Source organism: Henckelia pumila, chromosome 4 (genome assembly GCF_033568475.1).
Source record: "Henckelia pumila isolate YLH828 chromosome 4, ASM3356847v2, whole genome shotgun sequence".
NCBI lineage: Eukaryota > Viridiplantae > Streptophyta > Magnoliopsida > Lamiales > Gesneriaceae > Henckelia > Henckelia pumila.
The window spans coordinates 5,340,056-5,361,014 of record NC_133123.1 but is presented as its reverse complement, the minus strand read 5'-3'; the positions used below and the strand labels follow the sequence as shown (position 1 = coordinate 5,361,014).

The window sequence follows — 20,959 nt, the reverse complement described above, 5'->3', positions numbered from 1 at the left end:
AATTAATATTGTCTATGAGTGACTCAATTAAGTGATCTGTTTAACAAAATTAACCATGAAATTGTCTCGCATGAGTTTTTGTGAAGAAGAATACATGATAACAAATAATTTAATAATTTTAAAAAATATATAAAATAGTTAATACGGTTATTTATTATGTTTAGGTACCGTTTGACAAGTATGATGAGATAGATAATACATAAATAAGTAACATAATATAATAAAAAATAAATAAAAAATGATAATTAATATATTATTTGATTTGATTGATAGATTATAGTTTATTTGATTTGATTGATTAGATTTTATATAAAAATGAGAAATAAATATTTTGTTTTTTTAACAATAAATTAAAGATGAATAATATTATTTGTAAGTGATAATAAAATAATTTAAATTCAATGATTTGATTGATATAAGATAAATAGTGATTTAATTGATGTAAAATAAATTATTAATAGATAGATAAATAATATAACGAAAAAAATATAAAATAAGTTAAAATAAGTTATATATAGTATAATAATATGGGTTACCAAAACGGTAGCTTAGTATTTTGCTTCAATAATATACCTGGAATAAATTTACAACCATCGATATTACATGAAACATTATAACTCGGAAATGAAAATGGCACGCGCCGCGTGCTATATATAAAGCAGCACCTCAATTATCTCTCCACGCTCTTTTGTCCTTCCATCCTCTGAAATTTTGCTCTTTCCAGAGTTGGTAGTTGAGATCTTCTCCAGTATCTTGCTTTTGTCGGTAGATCCTGATCTGGATTATTGAAATTTCGTGAGTTCATTTAAAGATCTTGTTCTATTTACCTTAATTATGTAGATCTGATCAAAGTTACGGTGTATTTGTTGTTGATTTGCTGTCATTTCATTGGAACTTGGCGTATATGCGTTTATATATGTTCAATGTGCGTTTTATGTGTTTGTAGTTGCTTTGTGTGCGTGTGATGTGGTAATTTTTTTTTTTTTTTTTTTTTATCGTCGGTGCTGTTGAAACTGGATGTTTGCTGATTATTATCGTCGCAAATTATTGCTTTTGAGCGTATTTGATTTGAATTGGGACATTTGATGATCTGTATCAAAGCTTTGAGTGCAATCGTGTTGGTTTAGCTAGCTTTCGAGTTAGAATGTTAATTGCTAGAGCAGCGGTTTGATAATTTCTTACTGGCGTCTCTGTTTTTATGATGAAGCTTTCATGTTCGATGACAGAAATCTGGATTGGGATATTTGTTTGGGCCTCGTGTTTCCTGTATTTCTGTTGCAAGTTTCACTTTTCTGGTTATGAAACATTGATTGTAATATATGTTGTTTGCTTATTTGTTTTTCCTAGCAGATATTAAGTTGCGATGTCAGCATATACCCCCAAGAATATCCTAGTCACTGGGGCTGCTGGATTCATTGCATCTCATGTTGCAAACAGGCTCATCCGGAACTACCCTGACTACAAGATTGTTGTCCTCGACAAACTTGATTACTGTTCCAATCTGAAAAACCTTTTCCCCTCCAAAGCTTCACCCAACTTCAAGTTTGTAAAGGGTGACATTGGCAGTGCTGACCTTGTCAACTACCTTCTCGTTGCTGAGAACATTGACACTATAATGCACTTTGCGGCCCAGACTCATGTTGATAATTCTTTCGGAAACAGTTTTGAGTTCACCAAAAACAATATATATGGCACCCACGTGCTTCTGGAAGCCTGCAAAGTTACTGGCCAGATAAGAAGGTTTATCCATGTTAGCACTGATGAGGTCTATGGTGAGACAGACGAGGATGCTGTTGTTGGAAATCATGAAGCCTCACAGCTCCTGCCGACAAATCCATACTCAGCCACAAAAGCTGGGGCTGAAATGCTTGTCATGGCTTATGGCAGGTCCTATGGGTTGCCTGTGATTACCACACGGGGTAACAATGTTTATGGTCCAAATCAGTTTCCTGAGAAGTTGATCCCCAAGTTTATTCTTCTAGCCATGAAAGATAAAACTCTCCCTATTCACGGTGATGGCTCTAATGTACGAAGTTACCTTTACTGTGAGGATGTTGCGGAGGCATTTGAAGTCGTTCTTCACAAGGGAGAGGTTGGTCATGTCTACAACATTGGAACAAAGAAGGAGAGGAGAGTCATCGATGTGGCCAAAGACATATGCAACTTGTTTAACATGGATCCAGACAAGAGCATCCAGTTTGTAGAGAATAGGCCATTCAATGATCAGAGGTACTTCCTTGATGACGAGAAGCTAAAGAATTTGGGTTGGTTTGAAAGGACCACATGGGAAGAGGGGTTGAAAAAGACCATCGAATGGTATACTAGCAATCCTGATTGGTGGGGCGATGTATCCGGTGCACTACTTCCTCATCCTAGAATGCTGATGATGCCTGGTGGAATAGAAAGACATTTCGATGAAGCTGAGAAGTACGAATCTGGTAAGTCTGAATTTGCTGGAAATTCTAATCAGACAAAGATGTTAGTTCCGGCCTCCAAAACCACTCCACCTCAAAAACCGGCCTTGAAGTTCTTGATATTTGGTAGGACTGGGTGGATTGGTGGTTTGCTTGGAAAATTGTGCGAGAAGCAGGGGATCCCATATGAATATGGGAAGGGGCGTCTGGAGGATCGCTCGCAGCTATTGGCGGACATCCTAGCTGTTAAGCCAACACATGTTTTTAACTCCGCAGGGGTAACTGGTAGACCCAATGTTGATTGGTGTGAATCTCACAGGACGGAAACAATTCGAACCAATGTTGCTGGCACACTGAACTTAGCAGACGTATGCAGAGAGCATGGACTCCTGATGATGAACTTTGCCACTGGGTGTATTTTTGAGTACAATGATTCACACCCTGAAGGGTCTGGAATCGGATTTAAGGAGGAAGACACACCTAATTTCACCGGTTCTTTCTATTCAAAGACCAAGGCCATGGTAATTTTCATCAATCAAAATCATATTAAGCGTGATGTTCTTTTGGTTTATTCCTCAATATGGTTATTAATATTTCCCTTGTGCATTGTGAATCAGGTGGAAGAGCTTTTGAAAGAATATGACAACGTTTGCACTCTCAGAGTTCGAATGCCTATATCTTCTGACCTGAACAACCCGCGAAATTTCATCACCAAGATTTCTCGGTACAACAAGGTGGTCAACATTCCCAACAGTATGACGATCTTGGATGAGCTTCTTCCCATTTCAATTGAGATGGCAAAGAGAAATCTTAGAGGCATATGGAACTTCACAAACCCTGGAGTTGTTAGCCACAACGAAATCTTGGAAATGTACAAGAAATATATTGACCCGGAATTCAAGTGGGCAAATTTTACACTCGAAGAGCAAGCAAAGGTCATCGTTGCTCCTAGAAGTAATAATGAGATGGACGCCTCGAAGCTGAAGAAAGAGTTCCCTGAGTTACTATCGATTAAGGAGTCGTTGATCAAGAACGTTTTTGAACCCAACCGGAAAACCTCAGTGGAGTAAGAGAATTGTATGAACCACATTTGGGATTCATGTTGTATCCGTTGATGGGAGGTTTTGTTACGTGTATGTGTTTGTTAAGTTCACCAATTTTTTTAGCTTTAGGCTGTTTTCATGTTTCTTTTTTTTTTTCTTTTTCTTTTAAAAAACCCTACGTGTTAGCTATCGTTAGATACAAATAAATCAGTTATATTTGGAGACGCGGCTAGTCTTGTTTTTACTGATCATGTCTTACGAGGTGTGGCATGTAGTGAACCTTAAAATGAATTTATTTGTGACCAGAGATGGATCTAAGAATTAGATTTGGGGTGGGCCTGAAACGTTGTGATTTTATCTCTAAAAAACCTAGCTGTTACAGTAGAGCCATGCACGGGGGGACGATGAAGCCGTTGACCTCGCATGCGTCTGTTTTCGCGTGCGACGAAATGGGTGAATCAAGGTATGGTGAAGTTGTCCATTCTTATCTTTTTTATTTTTATTTTTTCATTATAGTTAAATCAACGATCGGAGTAATCTAGTTTTTTTACAATGAAAAAACAAATAAAGAAGAATGATTGTCACAGTCAGATTAAAGTAGTTTTTTAGAAAGTTTTCACAAAGTTTTCTTTCACAAATTTCAAAATTTTGTTTAGGAAAAATTGAGAAATACAATAAACTTTTCAAACAATGCCTGAATCTTGGCCTTGAAAAAATATTTTTTGTAAAAAAAAAACATAAAATTTTTATTTAATCTTCTATTAAACCCTAGATAGGTCATGGGCTTTTAATTATTTGTTCAAAAAATATTAAACATTGTTAATTTTTGTGTTGTTGCTCCTCCCTTTTCTTTGCGTACAAAAGAAAAAAATTCGGATTTGGATGATGTTATAGTGGGTACTGATCCAATCTTTATTGAGAGTATCAATTATCAAAATTTGAATCCTGAAAATGTAGTTGCAGATCAAATTTTAATTGAGAATATATAATTATGAATGATGAGATTCAAATAAATAATAGTCGTGAAAAGACTGAAATTGAAGAAAATAATAATAATGAAATGGGAGATGTTGATGATACTAGAAATTTGAATGAAAATATAGATATGAGTGGTGAAGGATTATATAATTTGTTCGATTGGGAAATTCGGAGAATAATATGCCTCAAAGAAAAATAGATTTCTTAATAGAGAAATGCCCAAAATGAGTTATGAATATCGTGTATCCGGTTAATGACCAAGGTAGAAGAGAAGCTTCAATGATAAAATTTGTATGTTAAACTAGATGTTGGTAATCAATATGTTCATTTTATTATCAGTTAGTACGTAATATTTTTATATTTTACAAAAAAAAAATTATTTTGACGTTAACTTAGCCCAGGGCTTCCAATTTTTTAGAGACGACCTTGCTGATATCTGACATCTCATATTGAAATACTATACTAATATTGTTTGTCTCGTTATAAATGTATAAAACCAGTTTATTCTCTCACTAAATCCTTAAAGACTTAACCTCTATTTTCTTTATATTTATTGTAAATTTTAAATAGAGGATTTCAAGATCTTGAATAGGATTGACATTAGTGAAAAGTGATGTTGGTTTAACACAGCTCTGTTGACACGAGTTTTTGTGGATTTATTAGTATTTTGGTTATCAAATGTGTAAAATTAAGGATTGTATACGCTTTCGCTACTGTAAGTCCGAATGTACTGATTTATAGCAAGAAGGGACCCACAGATTTACTAAAAAAATGAAAAAAAAGATACACAATATTTTGAAAAGAATGAAGTGAAAATTACTCTAGCAGAAAATCATCATGCACAATGGAAAATGTAAAAAGTAAACGAGAAATAAGGTTTGAGGGAACAAGAAAGAGAGGATGAAGACTAGGAAAATCGGATTATGGAGAAAAATGTTAATGATCTAATGGTGAGTGACGATCAAAGTCAGTATTATGCATAAATGCTAGAACAAATTATTAAAAAAAAAAGATTCAATCAATAATTTATTTGATTTGTAGCTAACTAGATTTAACTATTTGTGATTTTTTATTACTTGCAATTACGTGTAAGTTTTGAGGCGTAATTTTAAATTGTTATAATTATGCAATTTTATTATGTTTTATAAATAAAAAATTATTGAACAGAATAAAAATATTTATATCAACTATATATCTCTACCATCATCTCATCGGTTCATTTCAATCTATCTTTACAGGCATTACTCCATCATAGATCTAAAGGTCATCATTTATCAATACATGTGGGGTCCACTAAAAAATAATAGACATCATATTTATTGATAAATGTCAACCGTTAGATGCGTGTCAAGAAAATGTCTATAGATAGGATCTAAGTTACTCATCTCATCACTGCACAAAATAGACGCTACAAACACTAGCAACTTAAGTGGGGTTTGGGACCTCCAGCATCATCTCACCACTACACAAAATAGACCTTACAAACACTAGCGGTTTAGATTGTGTTTGGGATTGCTTCTAGAATTCGAGGAGACAAATCAAAATCGAGCAAGGGAATTCCTCCTCAATGTTCTCGGGGAAGAATTTTGGTCCTTTTTCATTAATATATATGCACACACATGACACTTATGATTCAATCCCCGAATGAAGATCTCGAAGCTCAAAGCTACCACTTTTGACCGGGATCCTTTATTTTACTGCTCTTAGTAGCAGTGAATTAGTTGGTATTACTACAATTGTGTTTTTTTTATGTTCGGCTGCTGTTTCGGAAATTATATTACCCACAATCTAATACGACGTCGATAATGAAATACAAACTAGAGATGTAGGTAGCAGTACTACTACTTAAATTTAAAATAAAACTGAACATGGTACAGGCTCACAGTCACAGCACCACAACGGACACCAGAACATCATCACTTACTCAATGGAAGGAGGAAAAGTTCAAGGAAGGCTCCGCCATTGCTTTCAGGAATGCAACCACATCGTCTGGGTTGCTGAGTAGATACCGAGCATTTGTACGATGTCGACCAACAGCACAAGAGAAGTAGTTTTCCTTCTTGAGATCGAGCACGTTCCAAGAAGTATTTTCTGGTGATGCCCGCCGACTGCTCCCATTTAATTTCTTTTCTGAACTGGAACCATTCAGCTGAGTGTTGCTCGGAGACTTGGAGCTGCTTCTACCAGCGGTAAGCTTTGGACTTGGCCTTTTCTCTACGGCGGGCTTCATTGTATCTGTTAGTTTAGTTCTTGGTAGACTCATGACATCAGGGGGAAGCTCTGGTTCGAAAAATGTGTAAACATCCTCATCCTGAAGCAAAGAAAAACAAGGTCAGAGGGAATTTGAATAGACATTGCAAGTGCTTAGCAATTGTCATTCTCTTCGCAATAAGTTACGCAGTTGCCATAGATAAATATCCACATTTATTTGTCCGTTGAGGTACGGCATCATGAGTAATCCTTTTTAAAATGTAGGTTATGTTCCCAGCTAGAGTTAGACCCTAGGATTGGCAGCCACCCCAAAATGAACCTTCCAGATGCACTGAATCAACATCTCTCAGTTAGATTGGGTTGGCCATTGCTTCATTACCCTAAGACTCGCCGATCATCGATATTCAAGTCTGCCCCAATATTTCCATTTGTAAGCAGATAGATGGAGAATTAGTGGGACAGATGAGCTCTACATTTGTAAATCCGCCTGTGAGATTTTTATGCTAATTACTACCCATTACCAGATGTTTTGATTTTACAATGTCAATTGCTTTCCGACGGGTTAAAATTGGTGCTATTAGTAGGCAACATGTCTACTAAAGATCCCAGGAAAATACATCCTAAGTACAGTTTACCGATAGATTCCTAAGTTTCATGGAAATTGACTCACCGTGACAATGATGGATCAAATATGAAAAAAAGTTACAGAGATTAAATTTTTGAGTTTTGAGAGGATTCTTTTCAAGTTTTCAATTTAAAAAAATAAAAATATATGTACCTTTCCTAAGAAGTGCCCAATGCACAAGACATAATCGATGGGTGTACAGATGGCTTTACTATGAACAATCTCCCCCAGTATTCTGTCAATAGCAGCTCCCTGTCCATAGAAGGGAGGTAAGGACCGAATATTAATGTGCAAAACTAGAACGCAAAGAAGCACATCTTCTAATCTTGTAACCGGAACCTTTAAAAGAATCGAGCAATATGGCTACCTTAGTAACACCTACTGCTCGCACCTCAACAGAGCGGCTTCCTTGGACAACATCAACAGATGAGTTAGAAATAGGGCCAGTCCAGAGGTGCTGGAGCATGTCTCTAGCTTGCAGTCTTCCAAATTCAACATCTAAAATTGCAGTGGAGTGAGTAAATTGGAGTTAGCAGTTAGGAAAGGAAAGGCATGAGAATATCAACTTCTTAGCATGCATCATCACTAAGCTTATTACCTGAATACTTGTAATTCCATACAAGTGAGGTTTCACGGCGTTCAAAGTGGGATCTCGGTGTTCTTTCAGTAAAATACTCAAAAACATGCTGCAATGGTCGTCAGAAGCACCAAATCATGCAACAAGTTGAAGGTTGAACGGAGAATATAATGATGATATTAGTAAAGTTCCAATTACCGTAACACTGTCCACCCAATCCATATTTAAGTGTTCAGGCATTGTTGTCATCCATTTTCCTTTTGTTGATCGTAGAAACATCCCATTCTCAGCTGCCAGCCACATGTTAAACTCCCCAAAGTTCTGCAAAAGATTTATTTCAGAAGGTATATAGAATAACAACCAAGGCAAGATATATATATATATTTACATCGTCGAGGACACTTCTGTCACTTCCACTGAGGACCACTATTGTTGTATTTGGATCACTGCAAAGTCTTGTCAGAGGTGCTTTCAACTCAGGATGCAACTTAAGGTCCATTTCTTTGATCTGATCCCCCCTCCTTCCAGGAATGTCGATTGGTTCAGTTAGTGCAGCGTTGAAGCCCTATGGATAATAGAAATAATTAACAAGCACCAAAGTAATAAATTTTTACCCCCTTTCCTAGACAAAAACCATGTGCCATTGGTATTTTGTGATGTTGAAAATTAGGATACAACTAAAGAATAATGTGAAAATCAAAAGTCAATAAATAAATGGAGCATACCAGTATAAGTAGACGATTTTTAGATTGCAGGTAACGCTGGATAGCATCACTGACAACAAGTTGAGGTGGAACTCTTCTTATTCTCTGCTGAGCTTCAATAACGGTATCATTCAGTTCACTGCAAGCATCAATAACATAATGGTTAGGCTTTGGGTGATCGGGAACTATCAGATTTCAACTTTTAGACATGTGTTGGACTGTTACTTCTACGACAGCATCAAAAAAGACCTTACAGCAACAAGTTTCTTTTAAGAACTCAGATCAAGAACTAACATTATCTCGGTTGGTTCGCTCATGTTCCAGTACACATAACTATCCTAAAAGCTTGAAACAATTTTTTTGATTTATGTCCTTTCTTCAAAAAAAATTTGCAAAATGACCTTCAAACATACAAGAAATACAAAGACTGTAAAAATTGAGAAATTAGATTTCAAATTCATGGTCAAACAAAGGTCATTTAGTAAAATAATTCCCAAAAAAGGTTGCTCTCGGCTATTGTTCATGGGCAACATTGCAACCCAATTCTAGTTCAACAAGACCTTATATAGATTTTATCAGTTAAGTAGTCAACAAATCAACATGGTTAAATTCAAACAAGAACATTGGTTTTCACACTACGGTATGAAACGAAAGGAGCTGCAACTGGATATCGCAACCCATCAAATACAGCGGCAACATATAAAATTGCTGTTTCATATCCAGCAATTTCTCAGATTTGCCTTTTGCAGTACAAGGTCCTTTAACCCAAACAGACAATTCCGAGTGACGTGAATAATTTGAAATAGTGACGTAACTTGGCCACAGAGTTGGATCTAATACGTCTTCTATCCCCTGATGAGAGGGCTATGCTACGGTGTCATTGAGGTTGCACGTCACCCGATATTTTCATGTCCTCGTTCAAGGGAACATAAATAGAGTTACTTTCATTCATTATGTAAATTTGTGCCCACTTCACAATTGTATCATCGTACATAGATGTAACGACCCACGTCCTTCCACCGCATCCCTCCCCAGCCTATAGCATGGGCTCAGACCGCATGGTTCGACGGGCATCGCACTCATGACCTCCCCACTCCTGGCAGTGGGTTTTTGTCCTCCCCAGGAATCGAACCATGCGGTCCGAGTCCATGCTATATAGGCTGGGGAGGGATGCGGTGGAAGGACGTGGGTCGTTACAATAGAAGAATTAAAATAAAGATGAGGAAAAAAAAACTGAAAGGAAAAAAACACTCTTGCAAAAGAAAAAGATTTGACAACATATTTGGAATGTACCAAAATTTAAGCCTGGGTACCTCTTGAATAAATCATCTTGAGACAACAGGGCATATATGATGACCAAATAGCCTGGGTATCGAACTCTTAGATAAATCATTTTGAGACTAACACGAGCGTATATGGTGACAAAATGAATGATGATAACTCGTTTTCTTTCATCGATCTTACCCAGTTTAAATTGTGAAAAAATCAGCAGGGTTCTGATGTAAATGAAGAGAAGCTCACATGTTGATCAATATCAAGCAACATCCAGTGACCTGCTAATGGTTGGGCATTTTCAGGATAAAGAGAGATGTCTGTACGACTGGAAGAAGAATAGAAAAGTTTTCACTTTAACTAGAGTTCCACTTGAAAATCTTCGAACTATTTCGATGAGAAAGGCGTGGATCTATGGTCACTGAAAATGAGATATACAATCCTAGAAATTATAGTATTATGTCGGACAGAGGATGTTGTTGAAAGACAGAAAGCCCGGCAGTTCTTCGAGTTACTATATTCAGCACACTATCACTTCAGCAGATGTCTATTCAAAACAACTAGCTAACAACTTACACACCTCACAAAGAATTCAGCCCATTGTTGAGCAGTATGAGTTGTCACATGATCAAAGTTATGCCGGTGGCGTTTCTCTCTTTGATCGGCCTTCATATCCAGAGCGAGGCCTATAGCCGATGCAACTTCTGTAATGTTCCATGGATTTACAAGAATTGCACCAGCACCAAGGGATTGTGCTGCTCCAGCAAACTACAATGATACCCAAAAGGATTTGTCATACTAAAAAAAGCAAAGAATAATCAAACGACGTAAAAAAAAAACGTAGAAAGGATAAAAATTCATGGTCCAATAACAAATTTCCAATAATAAATGAACTAAGAAAGGTAGTTCCACTGCAAAAATAGAAGTGTAGAGTTTGAGAATTACTTCACTGAGGATGAGAACCCCTTTTTTGGAATCTTGACAAGCCACAAACTCATAACTAACAAGATTCATTCCATCTCGCAAAGAAGTGACAAGTGCCACATCTGTCAAGCACCGAAATTATCAGAAGATAGTGTCAAATCATTTTCAAAATCAGAAAATCAGTAACAATTAACCCCCAAATTTTCAGCAGTTTGACAACATTTCTTCTCAAAGGGGTAGGAGGATTGTGCTGTGTGGTATAAATCTGAGGTCGCATTCAATGATTCCATCTCATTTAAGCTCCTCTTGCTTACAGTTTGATCTTATTCAGAAATACTGTATCAGAAGTATTACTGTATTGAAGATCCAACTGTTTTTTCACATACATGAAGTTTTAAAGAAGATAAGAGTATTTTAAATGTACTGTGGTGTCAAATTTGCAGACTACCACTTTCAAAATGGTTAAAAGAAATACATGTGACATTTCAAAATTAACTGTGTATTAGTTGCACGGTTTAACATCAAGGTGGTTGCAAATTAATGCTATCCATTGCATGGTTTAATATCAAGGTGGTCGAGAACATGTGGTGGCATGACATTTGATCCATGAAATATTAATATAAAAAGAGAAACTAGGAATTGAAACTCAAGTCACGGTGATTATTACCAGTGACAGCATATAGTGCGCATAAAGCATGGAAGTCAAGAGAACGGTCCTGCATAAGGGAAAAAAGATATTGCTTCAAATATTTTAAAAATTATAAGAACATTTAGAACATACACAATCCATTAACAGCGTCATGTATGCAAGTGTCTGGACAGATTACTAGCGTTCCATGAGAAAAAGAACCTGAGAAAAAGATTACTAGCGTGCCATTAACAGGTATGCCATATTCAAGTTCAGATATATTTTTTCCATCTAAAAGTTTCAATAGATTCTAGAATCATGTTATTCAGAAATGGACTATCAGAAAAATTAAATGCTGATAGATGAGGAAATTTGTAGCCACAAGATGAAATGCAAAATCTTGAATAACAATTCATCATGGTTATCAGATGCTGGTCGCACTGTGAAGAGTACAAACAGAGAGAAAATGAGTAAAAACATGGCAAAATGTGAAAATTCAGCAGTAAGGAGAAATCCATTGTGGTTAATTATATCTATGTGCTTATGAATGCATGTGTGGGAAGTGTAAACACTATAGTTGTAGAGTGAATTGTGGAAAAAAGCTAACCAGATGATGAATTGGAACAGCAGTCAAAGTTCCAAATCTGCCATTGATCCGCCCAACAATTTCGTGAACCTGGCTTGTAAGTTTTTGATCTAGATAGGACAAAAGAGGGGAACAAAATGATGTGTCGTCATGCGGGGAGAAAATCCATGTGAGCTTTGCATAGGCTAAAATGAAATTAAATTTTGAAAGGAAATAGATGAAACCACGTTAGGCCATACATTCGGGAACATCAGTTCTTGTTGGCACTGCAATTTGCAGCAAAACCACCTTGTCCCGCCAATGTGGATTCTCTTCCAGAAACTTTTCAAATGCTAGAATCTTTTGAGGGATTCCTTTGATCATGTCAAGGCGATCCACACCAAGCATTACCTGTAAGATTATGAATGGTTTAAAATAAATCAGCAAAATTAAACCAAAAAACTTTTGCAAAAAATTAAACAAATACAAAGAGCTGGCATAAATTCTGTGCAAATTTTGTGGCAGAGTAGTTAGCTGATCACCTATTCTAAAATTCACTTATGTAGAATGGGAAGTGATCATGGTACAATCAGACCAAATCTCATATGCAACTCGGGGTAGGGGAGATTGACACTTCCAAACACCTAGCATGTTCAGTATGGCGTAAAGCAGATAAGGAACAAACCTTTCTTCCAGAAAATCTTTCTTTCAATTCTTTGATGTGTTCCTGGACTTGAGGAACTTCAAGAGCACGGATGAACCTTTCTGAATCAATGCCTATGGGGAACTGCATCAAATGAAAAACAAATGACCCAAGAAAGAGAATTGTATGGGGAAATAAAAAGGCATGTTGAACACATATGGATCATTCCAGATAAAATCATGTGGAGATACCGCAGCCACACGAGTTACTCTTCCTTGATCATCCTCTACACCTTCAGGAGTACCTTCAAGTCCAAGAATACGAGTACAAGCACTAACGAAATGTCTGGCATAATCATATGTGTGGAAACTGGAAACAAAACCGCCCAAAACCTAAGTTAGTAAATTCTGCAAAGAATTCCAATAATACAACCCCATAAGTAAAATCACAAAAGGCAAACAAAGAAATCCGGGAACAAATACATGGAAGCCATATCTTACTTTATAAGAAAGTTTATCTTTGAACTCGTGGAAAGAGGTAAAATAAATGTGCTTATACAGAAGTCTGAAAGAGATAACAAACATAGGTAAATCTGGAGGAAACTGCCCAGGTATCAAGAAAACAACAGGAGCCATCAAACTTGCCACCATACACATCCACAAGAATAGAAATCAAAGAAATAAAAAATAACAGATATAATGGAATGTTTCACTATAACTGGTACTCACTTGAAACTGATTATCACGTCATTAAAATAATGCAGTATTTTACAACTAGGAATTTGCAGATACAAACAAGTAATTGGATTTAGTAGGAGAAATAAACATATTACCCAACCAAATCAGCAGCTAGCACAGCATGAAGTAGCTCTGATCGAGATGGCAGAGTCCGGTGGATTTCAGAAGATGGAAAAGGGGTATGTAGAAACCACCCAACTTTCATTCTGCTATTATATTCTTTCAAGCATTTGGGGAGGAACATGAGATGGTAATCATGGCACCAAACAACATCTCCCTCTTCATAGTGTTGGTTAACGACATCAGCGAACATTTGATTTGCCTTCTTGTATGCAGCAAACTGCGACTGAAAACTCCTGGTTGTTGCAAGGCGGTCTTCTTGTGGAAGTCCAAGATAGTGAAACAGAGGCCATAATATGTTGTTGCAATAGCCATTGTAATACTGGTGAACAATCTCTTCGTCCAGGAAAACAGGGATACACTTCTGCAGTAATTAGAAGAGAAAAGTTAACAGTAAGATCCTGCATGCATACTGTTAGACATTTAAGTGATGGCTCAGAACCAAAAAGTTAAAACATTTAGTAAGTCGGAAAGTTTTGCCAATTAGACCAAAATCACGCAAGTATTTCACCTTCTCAGCTAGGGCTTTAGTAAGAGCCTTCTGCCCAACCTCATCTGGCACATTAACACCAGCCCAACCAATCCATCGAGCCTCAAATTCCTTTACACCTACATCAAGTGATTGAATAAATCAAATCGAATACAAGCTACTTACTGACGAACATACTGTGAAATAAGAAGTGGCAGGAATAAGAAAAGAAGCACGCTAAATACTCACCTAGAAGAGCGCTTACTAGACCCCCAGCACTTATCTCCAATGACCAGGAATCTTCACCTCTCCTCACTGCTGATACAGGAAGTCTATTAGCAACGACTAACAATCTCTGTTTGATAGACCTCACGTCAGGCCTTTCCTCCCCTTCATTGACTGCTCGAGCAGCTCCTTGCAGATATTGTTCAACAAAGGAAGATCCTGAGATATCAGGATCAGAGATCTCGATACCTCCATTGCCATCAGTTACAGATGGAACTCTGCTGTTTCTTCTCAGTTCTCTCTGTCTCAAGAGCCTCCCAACTCTAGTGTTGTGAACTTGAAAGTTGTCGTTATACTTGTTCCCAGGCATATCGGCAGTTCTCCAAAATGGGCTTTGTTACAGTTCAAGTCTGAAAGAAAGCAACTGCCCTGCATTTTGATTAGAACAGATTGAGAAGTAATCGTTCCAGATAAATTCTCCAATACTATGATACTCTTGACAATTCTCAATCGCACAATTTTTCTGTACAAACCGTAGATTATATATTTATATCAGTTGAGGAATTTTTTCTACCAGTTGAACGTTGATACAAAGGGAAAATTGCATATTCACCAATCAAAACTAAAACTAGAGGACAGAAAGACATAGAAAGAGATAGTAAAGAAAAAGGGATCCACAGAATTGTGTGGGGGAAAATGAGGACAGAGAGGAGTCTCCAGCATCAATAACTTGTTTCATATTTACCTAAGCGGTCAAAATTAGTGTAATATCCGAAGTTCATCACGAATTTTAAATGCAACCAGTAAACAAAGCGATTCTAGTTGTCAGATAAATGTAAACACGATGTGTTAAGTGTAAGAAAGACGATGCAGTCGGAGACACTGACAGCCACATACACATTTTCAACAATAACAAAAGAGGGGGAAAGGGGAAAAAATCGTGCCCAAGCCTAAAAAACTACAATTGACTAATACACTAGCACCGGATGCAATAAAAAAACGATGAGTTTACCAAACTGCAAAAGCACCGACTGCAGCCAAGAACAAGCCACGGGGCTTACTCAATTCGATCCCGAAATCCTCCGAAGAAAGCTCCTGAGAAGTATGGTAAGCTTTCAACAGCTCGTATTGACAAGGAAGAATTGATACATATACATAGAGAAAAGAGTAAAGGGATGGTGGTTGAAAGATTCTCCGGGTGGCAGAGAAATAAAGAGAAAGTGAAGCCGTATCCTCGTGTAAGCTTTACAAGATATGTAGAGCCTCACCGCCATGCAGATGGAACCAAAATTTTTTTGTATTTTGACGTCCTAAATATTTCTCGCTGACAGTTAAATGGCTGAAAACCTGGGGCTATCGTTTACAAATTACAACAGAGAGAAAAGAGCCAACTTTCTGCGTTGGCGTGAGCTAGGCAATTGACTCGTCAATATATGTATCTCTACGATAACGGTGCTCCAGCTATAATTAATTAATTTAATCACGTAGTATTATTATCCATGGAGAACCCTCGCACAGAGACGGGCCTTTTAGCCAGTGGGTCCAACAAGAGTATAAATTTATATGAATTACAGAGCTTGCATCGAATCGCTTACCTATCGGGATGAAAATTCACTGTTTACTCTTTTTCAACTTCAAAAAAATGTAATTTTTCAGACACTAAAACATTTTTTTTATATAAATACACTAACCCAATTCATTATCACGCTTTTCTTTTTTAAAAAAAATATCATTTATCACACTTGAAAAAATAGTCAAGTTCGGAAGTCAACCAAAGGAAGCAACAAAAATGGGTGTAAAGGTAGTAATAAACGATTTCGAAATACATTGTCAGTGCAAGAATGTTCACATGTTACTGTTAACTTAAGTTTTGTTTTTTTTATCTTCTTCCAGTTTAATAGATATGAGATCAATTGTACGTGAAATGTCGTTTAAGAAACTGGCTGATTTTGGAATTAATGAACGTTCAAGAAATTAAGGTTCATAAAGGAATTCAAGCAAGTGCACACCGGATTCACGTGAATTACAAGGTTATACGTCTCAATTGTATGCTAAATTTGGTGTTTCATGTTTTAATATGATGTTTGTGTATCTCATCTCATACTTTAAAAAGACACATCAGTACAACGAAGAATTGAAAATTAAAAGAAAATTTTGTGAAGATAAAAATTCACATATAAAATTTGGTTTACGATTGCAAAAAATAATAATACTAATAATAATACTAATAATAATAAATAGACAAAATAAATAAATGAACATCTAAATTCTCTAGAAGCTATCGATTATCAAACAATCACGGGAAAATCGAGACTCCCATCAAATAAAATAATCAGGTATTTTATAGAAGTGCTCAGAACATAATGCTGTACTTCACAATAACTCATGGGGCCCCTAGCAGTCTTTGTGTGCTAAGATGTTCAACAAGAATTAAAAAGTTAAAGACGAAGAGAAATATACATATTTAGAATTTAATTTTTTTTACATTTCCATACCGCATTTAGTAAAGTGGAAATATCAGTGGAAATTCTTTCAGCTTTTGATTTGTGGATGAAATTTGATTCTGATATTTATACACGGACAATGACAGCTTGCTAGTTGCTACGAATAAAAAGTGGACTTCAGTTATTATTACAAATAAATTATATCCCAGAATGACCATGTTTCGAGGACGTAGATACATGCAATGTGCATTTGAAGTTTCGAATAGCTAACATGACTATACTAGGAGACATTTGTTTTCACAAAACAAAACAAGAAAGGCAAAGTCAACGAACCATAGGAAAGATGGTTAAATGGAAAATAGCATGTAAAGCACAGGCGTCTACACGAACAGGGTGTAGGCTACCATTTTAGAAAAGTTACGCGGATATAATGAACCTGGTTGTGGCATGTAATAATGTATGCAGACTATCTTTTTTTGTTTTTTGATCGTATAAGCAGACTATCTTTGGTCCAAATAAAGCCACATAAATGGATCAATATATTCATGTAGGCTCTACGAGTTCAGGTCATGACGTACTTCAAATATTATGTGTGCGATAAATGGATAGCAAATTGTGTGGAGACTTCAAATGTTTCCAATTCGCAATGGTGAACGGCAAATATATTTGAACAATTTGATATATTTAATAATTTAATCTTCCAGAGGGAAAAGTATTTAATATAATATTATTTAGAATTTTGTTGGGTAATTTAATTTCTATTGATTTGTTGAATATGTTGAAATTTTAAAATGTAATGCAGCCCGCAGGTATATCATATTGAAAAATGAAATATTATAATATTAATGATAAAAAAATTAATCGAAAGTAATGATACTGTTGGAAGATCAAATAAGCAGATATATATTTTCCAAAGGAATAGGATTTGATTTTATTTCAGGAGATGTAGAATACTTAGTGGAACGCAGCCAAACAAAATCCAACCCCTTTTATCGGATTTCATAGGAATAGGACATCATTATCCATCCTAGTGACCTACCTACTTTTGCATTATGATGCGGCTAAAGAATCATGAACATGAAGAGGACAGATCTTATCTAAGGTTGGTTCATCAACAATTGTCTTGAAATGGATACATTACAGGGGACAGACAAGACCCTGGTGTACCTTTTGTTCTTTTTCCTGCCAAGCAAAGTTAGGTGGAAGAAATATTTGATTCTTGCACTAGATTACCTGAATACCAATAAAATGTATGTTCGGGAGTGCCTTGATCATATAAATAATCCTAATATCAAAACTCGTGCCTGAGAAGATATCTGGATGTGTGGTCTTAGGTTTTGGTGGGTATGGATTCATCGTGAATTAATTGAATCCAAAATAAGGTGGTGTTGATGATTTTGAAGAGATAGATAACCTTGAAATTCAGGAAAGTGTTTGACCTTTTCATCGCTTTCATTTTTTTTGAAATAACGCTATCGCCAGAAACAATGTATCTGTAGCTGGCAAGAAGTCATAAGAATGTTTCTGTCTTTCCAAAGGGCCGTGATTCTTCAAGAATCTATGCTATTTTGGGGGACCTTCCTGTAGTTTCAAAAGTTAAATGCTGTCGCTTCGTAGATCAGTGAATGGGGATCCAATAATCAAGATTCCACACAGGCAGAAAATATTATATTTTCATCTTCTGGTTGTAAAAACTCGATGACAGAACCATTCCAATCCACGTTCTTCAGATCGACATCCCCAAGCTTAAATTCAGTTTAACAATAAGCAAGTCTATCACAGTCGTGTCACAACAAAGAATTTTACCTAAGGGCAGAGGATAGAACCTTACTATCTAGGCACAGTTGACAGACTTATGTAAATTCCCCAACTCCTTTGTACCAAAACAAAAAAAGATACTCGTACAAACTATAGCAAAAGGAAATCAAGCCATATTATAAGCCTTTTATCTCCATGGTCAAAATAATCAGTTGATGCTAAACATCTTTCACTCCGCTTCAACTCAAGTTAAACCAACCGGAGAGAAGGGAAAATAATTTTACATACAAGTAATCAATAGAACTTTGAATTTTTGTTTGGCACCGTTCATTTGATCCGCGGACTTCTCAATTTTTAAGACGGATTAGAATCCATCTCATTCATTTCGTTACTTATAACTTATAATTATAATTGAAATTGATGATTAGAAGGCAGTTAATGACATATAATACTCCAACATTCCTGGACCTCGAAGTAAAATCTACAACAGAAACACCACTACTCCGCAACAGCGACCAACAATACTCTCCAGTCAAAAAGTTAAAATCCGATCGCGACGCCGTGAAACGACAATTCAAGAGTTTTTTACACGGAAAAATCATTCATCGAAACCACCAAATCGAACAATTTCAAGCGCGCAAAAAGCAACAAACGATCACGTGTTTTCTATTCTCAGATGCACCAAATGAAAAACTGACCTGAAATCGGAGAAATGCTGACGTCAGAGCTCCATGGAATCCGCCTGAGCGTGGCTTTTGGGCTGGGCAGAAGGCGTGGAGGTCTCGAGAAGAAAGGAAAGGCGAGAAAAGGGTCGAATCAAAAGGTTGGCTTTATAAATATGTGTGTGATGCGCATATATAAAGGTTGGGGTTTGTGTGCATCTATGGCATTGGCAGGGATAGTGAAAGACAACTGTACCTGTGGTGCCCAATCATTTGGAGGGAATTTATTCCCCCACTTCCTTATTTCAAAAAAAAATTAAAATTTAGGGTTATTAGTATTATATTTTTGTTCGATTCTATTAGTATTATATTTACAATAATATAATCTTTTAAAAAAAATTAAGTGACGTGAAGATCTCTGACGTGTAGGGAGTTTCACTGTCCAAACTCAATTTTTTGTGCTTCTTTGACTTTGGTTTTTTATTTTATTTTTTTTGAAAATTTGTACTCATTTACTTTCAATGAACCTTGAATAAACCGAACGTAACAAAGACAAACCATTCTAACAAACTTTGTATGATGAGTTCGTCCGATAAAACTCCTATGAGACGGTCTCAATGATCATTTTTCTGAGACGGATTTTTTATATGGGTTATCCATTAAAAAATATTACATTTTATGCCAAAATTCAGAGGCGGTCCTAAGAAAAATGAGGCACTGGACAAAGTTTAAACTATGAGCTCTTTCGTATTAACTTGAAAATTCATATATATATATATATATATATATATATATATATATATTCATTCGAATAACATAATTAAAATAAACCAAAATACATAAATTAATGAAGTACGCAAATGAAATAAAGTTTACATAATTTTTCAAAATAATTTAATCAACAAAAAATAATATTTAAAATTGGCTCTTTTTATGTTTTTTTGAAACAAAATCATCAATTATGTCGTCATAAGATATATCTTTCAATATTTTTTTATGCAGATAATCGTCAAATCATTCAGTTTCTCTTGACTCGTTGTGGTTCTCAAATAAGATTTCAATAATTTTAACTTGGAAAAACTTCTCTCAACTGATGCTACAGTCACATGAATAGTCAATAAAATTTGATACGCAACCACGATCATAGGAAAAATATTCATTTTCAGATCTGTAATCCTCAAATTTTCAGAATCTATGTGAAATTACAACAAATATTTACATCTTATCTTAAACCAAAATAATGTGAACAAAAACATTAAATCAAAATAAGATTAAACAATATATTTAATTCGAAAATAAAATAAAATTGAACAAGAGTTTTGTAATCCATACCTTGTATCGTTTTGTTAAATGCGTTTGTGTATTCTTGTAAATTTTGTACTTCTTTATTTTTTTGAATTTTAAAACTATTGATAATCAATTCACGTAATCGCACATAGTCACAAACTAACAAAAGGGCAAAGTAGTATCGAAACTCTCAAAATTAAAAATTCAAACCTTTCTTTTATGTGAATGAATTTTGTGTGAGAACATGATATATAATATTTATATATAAATAAATAAATATATATATATAATAATTTTTATTAAAAAAAATTTTGGGGCCCCACGCCCTGGCTGCCCAGGGTCAGGGCCGCTCCTGCCAAAAGTATTACTTATTATTATAAATATGGATAGGATTAACCCGTCTCACATGAGTATTATTCAATTAGTAGTTATGGAGAATCGAACTCGTGACTATTTGGTTATGAGTCTTAACACTAAATTTTGTTTTTCCCCTCTTATTTTCAGTTTAACTCAAATTCGTAAGTTGCTCTCATGTTAATTCTGATTTTTTTTTAAATAGTGATTATGTTGTTCTGATAAATAAATAAAAATTCTCCATGCTCGTTCACCTTATATTTTTGTTTAATCTAAAATTACCTTTTATTTTCATTTGTTAATCACAATACACCATAAA

The 20,959-nt window shown here is 35.6% G+C and overlaps 2 protein-coding genes across 8 annotated transcripts; one reads left to right on the top strand and one right to left on the bottom strand.

The window, feature by feature from the left end:
* The first annotated feature begins 634 nt into the window (after positions 1–634).
* Positions 635–3,683, top strand: LOC140860074 (trifunctional UDP-glucose 4,6-dehydratase/UDP-4-keto-6-deoxy-D-glucose 3,5-epimerase/UDP-4-keto-L-rhamnose-reductase RHM1). The gene is made up of 3 exons (XM_073262838.1): positions 635–795; positions 1,351–2,935; positions 3,032–3,683. The coding sequence occupies exons 2-3, from the start codon at positions 1,364–1,366 to the stop codon at positions 3,482–3,484; spliced, it is 2,025 nt and encodes a 674-aa protein (XP_073118939.1). The 5' UTR covers positions 635–795; positions 1,351–1,363; the 3' UTR covers positions 3,485–3,683.
* A 2,419-nt stretch (positions 3,684–6,102) lies between these two features.
* On the bottom strand, positions 6,103–19,190 carry LOC140894754 (alpha,alpha-trehalose-phosphate synthase [UDP-forming] 1). Of its 7 annotated transcripts, none has more exons than XM_073303353.1 (19): positions 19,036–19,101; positions 15,148–15,230; positions 14,160–14,564; positions 13,953–14,050; positions 13,417–13,805; positions 12,836–12,953; positions 12,627–12,728; positions 12,202–12,352; positions 11,984–12,072; positions 11,416–11,464; positions 10,770–10,870; positions 10,405–10,592; positions 8,574–8,691; positions 8,237–8,413; positions 8,047–8,169; positions 7,870–7,957; positions 7,639–7,769; positions 7,425–7,523; positions 6,103–6,746 (listed from the first exon to the last, which is right to left on the bottom strand). In XM_073303353.1, the coding sequence occupies exons 3-19, from the start codon at positions 14,503–14,505 to the stop codon at positions 6,360–6,362; spliced, it is 2,754 nt and encodes a 917-aa protein (XP_073159454.1). In that variant the 5' UTR covers positions 14,506–14,564; positions 15,148–15,230; positions 19,036–19,101; the 3' UTR covers positions 6,103–6,359. The 7 variants fall into 7 exon arrangements, with proteins under 7 accessions (XP_073159454.1, XP_073159458.1, XP_073159455.1 ...); XM_073303357.1 differs by having other exon boundaries at positions 15,197–15,230; positions 19,036–19,093; XM_073303354.1 differs by lacking the exon at positions 19,036–19,101 and adding an exon at positions 15,404–15,691.
* Positions 19,191–20,959: the final 1,769 nt, after the last annotated feature.

Excerpts from the sequence above, each read along its gene's own strand:
- LOC140860074 (XM_073262838.1), top strand. The coding sequence starts at position 1,364 with ATGTCAGCATATACCCCCAAGAATATCCTAGTCACTGGGGCTGCTGGA. Across the intron at positions 2,936-3,031 it reads ATTCAAAGACCAAGGCCATG|GTGGAAGAGCTTTTGAAAGA; the intron begins GTAATTTTCATC and ends ATTGTGAATCAG.
- LOC140894754 (XM_073303355.1), bottom strand. The coding sequence starts at position 14,505 with ATGCCTGGGAACAAGTATAACGACAACTTTCAAGTTCACAACACTAGA. Across the intron at positions 7,958-8,046 it reads ATTGGGTGGACAGTGTTACG|CATGTTTTTGAGTATTTTAC; the intron begins GTAATTGGAACT and ends CGACCATTGCAG. Across the intron at positions 7,770-7,869 it reads ATGGAATTACAAGTATTCAG|ATGTTGAATTTGGAAGACTG; the intron begins GTAATAAGCTTA and ends CTGCAATTTTAG.